The sequence below is a fragment of the Echinops telfairi genome, unplaced genomic scaffold (assembly GCF_000313985.2).
Source record: "Echinops telfairi isolate 266 unplaced genomic scaffold, ASM31398v2 ScPeMD7_7468;HRSCAF=8506_0, whole genome shotgun sequence".
In the NCBI taxonomy this organism is placed as follows: domain Eukaryota; kingdom Metazoa; phylum Chordata; class Mammalia; order Afrosoricida; family Tenrecidae; genus Echinops; species Echinops telfairi.
In genome coordinates, this window is record NW_022111369.1 from 53,567,225 (window position 1) to 53,575,409 (window position 8,185).

Sequence of the window (8,185 nt, forward strand, 5' to 3'; positions counted from 1 at the left end):
TTCCCCACCTCCTCCCCAGTTGTCTACCATGTGCATCACCCAGGGTCTCTGGTGGGAAGCTGCAGCACGTGTCTGGGGCTCAGCGTTTGGGGACGGAGGTGAAGATGCGCAGTCCGTGCATGCCTTTGATGTCTTCCTTCAGGGCCTGGTTAACCCTCTGGTGCTGCTGCACAGGCCTCTTCGCCTTGAAGTCTTCGGACTCGATGTGGATCTAGCACATGGCTCCGGAGTCCCTTCAGTGCTGACGTCCTAGGGCGTTGGTCGGCAAGCTCTGGCTCTTTGGGCCTGTGCCCGCGGCTCTGAAATGTTGGTGACTTTGATAGCTGTGGCTGGAGGAAAGTTGGCTTTGAGCACCTCGGTCACTTGGCGCTCCCCTGCTGTCTGAGAGGCAAACATCTGATGGGCACCATGCAGAAGAGAAAGCCAGCGTTTCTCGCGGAGCACAGGCGCCGCTGGCCGGGCCCCAAGACGCCATGCTGGCGGACACGGCCCGCCGCCTGAGGTCACTCCAGAGTTTTCTAATGCACATGCCCATTCATGGAAATTTAGGTTGTTTCCAGATCTTTGTGATTGTGAATTGTGCTGCAATAAGCATTGGCGTGCCGATGACTGGTTGCGATCTATTTGTTACTTTTGGGTATAATATGCTCAGTAGAGGGATTGCTGGGTCGTTAGGTAGCTCAATTTCCAGTTGCTTTAGGTATTGCCAGATAACTCTCCATAGTGGCTGTATGTATCTATAAGACCATCAGCAGTGGATGAGAGTTCCTATCTCACCGCATCCCCTTCAACATTTGTTGCTCTCTGATTTTTTATTTGGGCTATCCTCAACGGTGTTAGCGTGTATCTCAAAATTGTTTTAATTTGCATTCCTCTGATGGCTAATGATTGAGAACATTTTTTCATATGCTTAGTGACCATTTGGGTTTCCTCCCTGGTGAAACTTCTGTTCAGTTCTTTTGCCCACCTCCTCAGAGCGTTTTCTGCTTTTTTCTTATTGCAAGTTAGTAGGGTATTGTAGATTTTAGTAATAAGCCCTTGTTTGATGTGTCATTGCTAAAGATCTTCTTCCAGCCCACGGGTTCTTTTATTACTCTCTTTGTGAAGTCTTTCGATGCACACAGGTAAAATACCGTAGTATAGTGGGATATCCTTAGTTTATTCCACCTGTCAGTTTCAGGCTTCTTCTGTGTGTGTATCCTTCCCTATTTCAGTTAGTCTATGTATTCCCTGAGCCAAGGTTCTTAGGTTTGTCCCGATTACCTTGTTGATGGTCTTAATAGTTTGGAGTTTTCCTTTGAGGTCTATGATGCACCTTGAGTTTGTTTTTGTGCATCGGGTGAGGTAAGGGTCTTAACTTCATATTTCTCCAGGCAGATATTAATTTTTTTCCAGCACCATTTGTTAAAGAGGGCATCTACATCCCATTTTATGTTTTTTTGGGCCCTTATTGAAGATCAGTTGTCTGTATGCTGATGGTTTTATTCTGGGTTTTCTGTTCTTTTCCATTGGTTTGAGTATATGTCATTATACCAGTACCACACTGTTTTGACCACTGCGGCCATAATAGTATGGTTTAAAGTCAAGTAAAGTAAGCCCTCCAACTTTGTCCTTCTTCTTTTGGTGTTCTCTTCTAATTCTGAGCTTCTTCCCTCTCCATGTGAAGTTGGTAGTCAGTTTTTCCATTTCTTTGAAGAAGGAAGCTGGTATTTATATTAGTATAGTTGAACTTATCTAGTGCCTTGGGTAGGATTGATATCTTTACTATATTGAATCTTCCAAGCATGGGATATTCTTCTATTTGTGGAGGTCACTTTTGGTTTCTTGTAGTAGAGTTCTGTAGTTTTCCCTCATAACAAATCTTTTGGGGTTTTATTTGGTTAGGTATATCCCTAGGTATTTCAATTTATTCTCAGCTATTATGAAGGGCACTGCCTTCTTGCTCTCCTCTTCCTTGGTCTTGTCCGATGTATATAACAATCCAGTAGACTTCTGTTTGTTGATCTTGTATCTAGCCACTCTTCCATATTCCTCTTTTGCTACAAGCACTCCTCTTGTGGAGCTTTTGGGGTTTTCAATGTAAAGAATCATGTAGTTGGCAATTAACTATAGTTTCACCTCTTCCTCCCCTAACAAATACCTCTAATGTCCTTCTTTTGCCTTATATTGTTAGCTATGACCTCCAGTACAATGTTGAATAAAAGTGGGGACACGGGCATCCTTGTCTGGTCCCCCTTTTCAGTGAGATTGTTTTTGTCTTTACTGACTATGATGTTGGTACAGCCATTAAGCCTTATGGCAGTTCTGCTCTGAGACAATTGTTTTTTTCCTGTCATTATTTATACATGAAATACACATATCAACTTAGATAGTTCTTAGGCAGTGTTTTCTTTCTGATTATGATTTAATTTTAGTATCACATATTATATGACATTTACCTATATTTACATTTTTCATATATTCGAAAGTAGAACCATGAATAAAATCGTTACAGGACAGCTTCTGCTCCTGTAAAGATTTAGTCTTGCATGATCACGAAGACAAATGGGTGCATAAGCAACAATGCCCATATGGAAGAAGCACAACAGCCTGTGTGATCATGAGGTTTCGATAGGATCTGGTATCAAGCATCAAAGAACAAAAAATCATATCATTGTGAATGAGGGGGAGTGCTGAGTGGAGAGCCAAAGCCCATCTGTAGACAACCGGACTTCCCCTTACAGAAAGGTTGTGGGGAGGAGACGAGCCAGTCAGGATGTAGTATAGCACCGATGAAACGTACAACTTTCCTCTAGTTCTTTAATGATTCATCCCCCCTATCATCATGATCCCATTTCCACCTTATAAATCCAGCTAGACCAGAGGAGGTACACTGGTACAGATCAGAGCTGGAAACCCAGGGAATCCAGGACAGATAAACCCCTCAGGACCAATAATGAGAGTAGCCATACCAGGAGGATAAGGGGAAGGTGGAGGGAACCAATCAAAATGATGTACATATAATCTCCTCCCTGGGGGATGGACAACAGTAAATTGGGTGAATGGAGACATTGGGCTGTGTAAGATATGGGAAAATAATAATAATTTATAAATTATCAAGGGTTCGTGAGGGAGAAAGGGTCAGGGAGGGAGGGGAAAAATGAGGAGCTGATACCAAGGACTCAAGTAGAAAGAAAATGTTTGAGAATGATGATGGCAACAAATGTACAAATGTGCTTGACACAATGGATTTATGTATGGATTGTGATCAGAGTTGTATGAGCCCTAATAAAATGATTTATATATCTATATATAAAAAAGATTTAGTCTTGAAGAACCCACTCTGACCTATGTCGGGTCACTGAGTCGCAATTGACTTGGTGGCAGTTAGTTTTATGGCTTTTAAATTATGAAAGTAAGATCAAATTTCTTTAAAAAATCATAATATTAAAAAGATTTTAAATTTTCTGTTTGTGTTTTTCAGCAAAAGAAGCATTTGAGAAGAAAGTCTCGCCTATAATAATAGATAATACAAACCTACAGGCATGGGAGATGAGGCCATATGTTGCTTTGGTTTGTATGATAAATTATCATAAGTCTTGTCGGTGGTCATGAGTTTGAGGTCATTGGGGGATGTTACTTATACAAGCGAATCTCATCAAACAACCCTTAAACTAACTGTAATTGAGCCTTCTCTGTTCCTCAGCAAAATGAGATAAGAAGGGCAGGATAGCTTAATTTATTCCATAAGGCTAATTAATTCAGTTTCTAAATTCTGAGACTGTTTGCTTATGTGTCTTGGTGTCTTCTATGAAAAAGGCACTGTACACTTATTTATTTGTAGGTGTGTGTATGTTTGTATTTATTTTACTTCTCCTTCTTAGTGTCCTTATATGACAGAATAAAAATGTGGTTGTTATTTTTCCCTAGATTTCTTTCGAAATTTTGCTATTTTGAGAAATTCAGAATTTTGTAAATGGAACTGTTTGCCACTTCCAATTCTACCAGATTCCTTTTAATTGCTAGCCCTTTTGCTGTTCCTCTTCCCTCCTCTTTTAGCTTGTTTCTATTTACTTTTTCTTTGTTTTTTTTGGCCTAGCTTTGACATAATCTTTCAAGACGTTATCAAACATTAACTTGTTAAATGGCCGAGTTAGGTATTTTCTCTGCTCTCCTGGTGTCTTGGCTTATTCCTACCACAGCAATAACTACCCTGGTTTTTAAGCATTAAGCCAGGGGTTTGGCTAGCACTACCCCCCCCCCCCCCAATATTTTATTGTGTTTAGGTGAAAGTTTACACAGCAGGTTAGATTGCCATGCAACAAATTATACACAAATGTTCAGTGGCATTGATCACAGTCCCTGTAATGTGTCAACACACACCATTTCCACCTGGCCTGCCTGCCCTGCCTTACCTTCTCTGCTTCTGTGTAAATGTTGATTGTTTGGTCTCCTGTAGTAGTTGCTTGTTTAACGTTGGTTAACTTTCTTTATAAAGGGAAGGGTAGTAATTGTTGGCTTTGCAGGTTATATTACATATTCTTAAAATTAAAAAAAATTCTGTAAAGACAAACCCTATTCTTAGCTCGCAGGCTGTACAGTATGGATTTGTCTCTGGGCCATAGCTCTGTTCTTAAAAGTCGTGTTACGTTGTGTTCATCATTGAATGTCTAGGATATAGTGCTTGGCTCATAGGAATCATGTACTCATTGGGCATATGTTCATTGAGAGACATTTTGTTAGCATGGGGTGTTTGGGGGTTATTCTCCTAGGATTAGCATATCTCTGATACACGGGAGTTTAATTCATGCTCCTTGAGTGAACGGATGTTGTACTTCCTCTTTATAATCCTCAACACACAAGCCTCTGTTTACCTTAGTTCTTGTGCCTAGTACACTTGTGCTATTTTGAAGATGAGATTCTTCACCTTTCTGAAGAAAATGACGTCTTTTGAAAGCAAATGAGCTATCACTTCTGGGCATGGACAGTAAAGAAAACAAATACTTAATTTTAGTGTACCAGCAGCTGAAAACAGGCTTATTTTTTGTCTTTTGGTGTTCCTGTCTAAAGATATTCACACGGGGTCTTTCTTTTCCACCATTTGCATTGCATGGTTTATCTGAAAGTCTTCTAAGATTCCTACTGTCATCCTAGAACGTTCTGTAAGCTTTGTTTCCTCCAGGGAGAAAGTAAAGGCAGCCTTGCATTGCCATCCTTCGAGTCCTCATTTCTCTTTAAGTTTCTGTTTCTCTTCCTCTCTTTTCTTACATGGTAATTAAAACCATAAAGGTATAGTGCTTATGGGTGCTTGCGGACAGCTGCTCAGTGGTGGCCATGGGCAGGTGCAGGGCTGGAAGCTTCCAAAGCTTTACTCCTTTTACCAGTGCTCCTGATCTTGTGTATGATCAAGTCCATTAAGCCTATTCCCACCCAAATCTTCTAGCAAACTTGTGTGTAGTAGGGCTTCCTGGGGGTCCACACATTCTTAATTAGGCTTTGAAGTATCTCAGGAGTAGGACAAACAACTCTGCTGGATCGGGAACCCTTGCTCCTTATTTAAAAATCATCTCTAGATGTCTTATAATACCCATGGCACCGAAAATGCTGTGCAAATAGCACTTCGTGTTCCTTCTTAGCTTTTGAGGGATTGTTGTGACTATTTACTTGCATTTGCATTTTCTTTTCTGCTCTTGAGTGTTTTTGATGCACGGTCAGTTGACTCTGCTAATATGGAGCCCATGGCTGTGGAGGGCTGACTGTATGTGTGGGTGTGTGTATTTAAGGGAGTCGCCAGCATATGGGTGATATTTACCAAGAGGATAGGACGGCATTACCAAGGAAGTGAGTATATATCAAAAGTGAAAGACCAAGCTGAATTCGGGTTACTCCACTCTGAAGGAGTCTGGGTGAAAAGGAAGTGCTAGCAAAAACAGACTGAGGAACACACACCCACCGAGGTGGAGGAAAAGCAAGAGTGTGTAGTGCAGAAAGCCCAAGGAGAAGGTTTTGTGAACTGTGCCACGTGAAAGGGAATTGAGAGTTAACCTCAGATAATCGAGAGAGCCAGTATAGGTAACTTGTTTGAGGCCTTTAGTTACAAAGAGGAGCTGGGGAATGGGGAGGTAGGTGTCAAGGGAAGTACCGTCAGAAGCAAGTAATGATTCTATGTCTATTGATAGGATTTTATGTCTATTCCATGTCTAAAGAATGAATGATGCTAGGGATAGAAGGGAATTGCTAAACTCAGTTATCCTTGAGTAGACAAGAGGAAATGTATCTCTGTAGTGTACAAGTGTGAGGTTTGGCTTTTAGATCATAGGCATGTTGAAATGTTGAAAATTTCATTGTTTAGAGTAATTTTTAAAATTATGAAAGTCATACACATGCATGATAAAATTCAGATCATGAAAGAGTGCTTAAAGTCCTACTCCTTAAAGGTAGTTGTTTTAATATTTGAGAACCCAGAAATTTCCTACGTGTGTATAGAAGTGTGAATAATCCTTTTTTACCCAAATGAATTTTGTCTCATATTTAATGTAGTTTAAGGCTCTTCTCTCATTAATACATGCTGATTAAAAAAAAATCCCATTGTATGGTTGTACCTTCACTTATTCAGTTGGTTCCAAATTAATGGCTACTGAGATATTTGCATTTTTGAGCTATTACAAATAATGGTGAGTTAGATTTCCTGGTTTATGTTTGTTTTTGTACTCTTAGGTAAGTATTTGTTAGTAGGATAAGTTGCGGGTGTTAATTACTGGGTCCAAGAGATGCATTTCACCACTTTAGCATAACCAGGAATATTGGATAATCTTTTATGGTCTTCCAGTTTTAACATGCTCTGAATTTGGAAACAATGAACTTAATTTCCAGGAAATAATTACCTTCAAATGTTTTTTCTCTTATACATAGTCTCAAAAATATAAGTATAAAGTCCTTTTCCGTGAACCAGATACTTGGTGGAAGTTTAAACCAAAGGAACTTGCAAGGTAAAACTTGGAAGATATCTAATTTATTTTAATTTCATGATAGTGATAAGAAGCCTGTCTCAATGAATGAAACAAAACTGATATAGCTTGCAGTATGCCACTTAAAATTGACAACTTGTTTGTGTTGCCTGGAGGTGTCTTTTCCCCCACCCCCAGTTTTATGAAAAGTTTGTATGTTTTAATTTCTAAAATTAACTTAACATAAAAAAATGAGATTGGCTTATAGAACCAGTATTTTAGTACCTATTTTAGTACCACATAGTGTTAATATTTGAAACTAGAATAGACTTTGGGGCTTGGCACACCTGAGTCATGTACTACTGGGATAGAGAAATGATTATGGCTGCCTGGTGACTGAGGAATACAAGAGGGGTTGGAAGTAGAGTTGGCAGAGGTACTAGCTGCCCAGCTCTTTCAGTCTCGCTTCTTCCCACCCCATCCTTCTTTACCTTGAATACAAAAGTTACTCATGATGTTTTTGGCTTTGTGCTCAGTAGTTCCTGAGAAGATAGCGCTACCTTCATTTTGGTCAGTGCATTTCTTCCAGATAACCGTAACTAATTTCAATACTAGGTAGAGGACAGCTTATGTTTAGTTATAGTCACCATGCTACCTGATTCCTGATCATTTCCTTTCCGTACTCATTAACAGTCACTGTCAATTCTGTCCCCCCTTATTTCCTGCTCTACTTTCTGTTTCTTTGCATTTCTCTGAAAGCTCCCACCATAAGTGAGGTATGTTGAAATATTATTTTACATTGACCATGTCAGTTTCTTTTGCGTCTGCCTATTTTTGCTTGGCATAGTCTGAAGATCTCTCATGTAAGTGCATATAAGTTTAGGACTGTTCTGTCATGCTAATGGATTTAATCTCATTTTTTGTAGTCATTTTTTTCCTCTTTAATGCCAGCTTTTATCTTAAAGTACACTTTTTCAAATCTAATTAGAGCTATATCAGCTTCTTTTTAATCTCTATTTTAGTGTTAACTCTTTCTCCATGCTTTCATTAAACTTTTCATTACCCCCCTCACTGACCCATGGCCCTGTGGGGGAAAACACCAGTGACACAGTGTGGGATTTGCACCTGATCTGACCCCGCCACACTGAGGTAAAGCACTGGGGGAGTGCAGCGGAACAGCAGGGGAGGGGAGTAGCAAGATCCCCAGGGAATGATGAGGGTGGACATTGGACACAGGGCATGGTGCCCCAACAGGCTAG

At 40.1% G+C, this 8,185-nt stretch overlaps 1 protein-coding gene and 2 pseudogenes across 1 annotated transcript in view; 1 reads left to right on the forward strand and 2 right to left on the reverse strand.

The window, feature by feature from the left end:
- The window catches only part of N4BP2 (NEDD4 binding protein 2), an 88,546-nt gene that overhangs the window by 43,306 nt on the left and 37,055 nt on the right, over positions 1 to 8,185 (forward strand). The window contains exons 6-7 of the mRNA XM_045284158.1: positions 3,464 to 3,552; positions 6,892 to 6,968. Coding sequence (XP_045140093.1) covers positions 3,464 to 3,552; positions 6,892 to 6,968 — 166 coding nt within the window. The remainder of the gene's footprint in view (positions 1 to 3,463; positions 3,553 to 6,891; positions 6,969 to 8,185) is intronic.
- LOC101650744 lies at positions 80 to 475 on the reverse strand (annotated as a pseudogene).
- Positions 5,302 to 6,817, reverse strand: LOC105978656 (annotated as a pseudogene).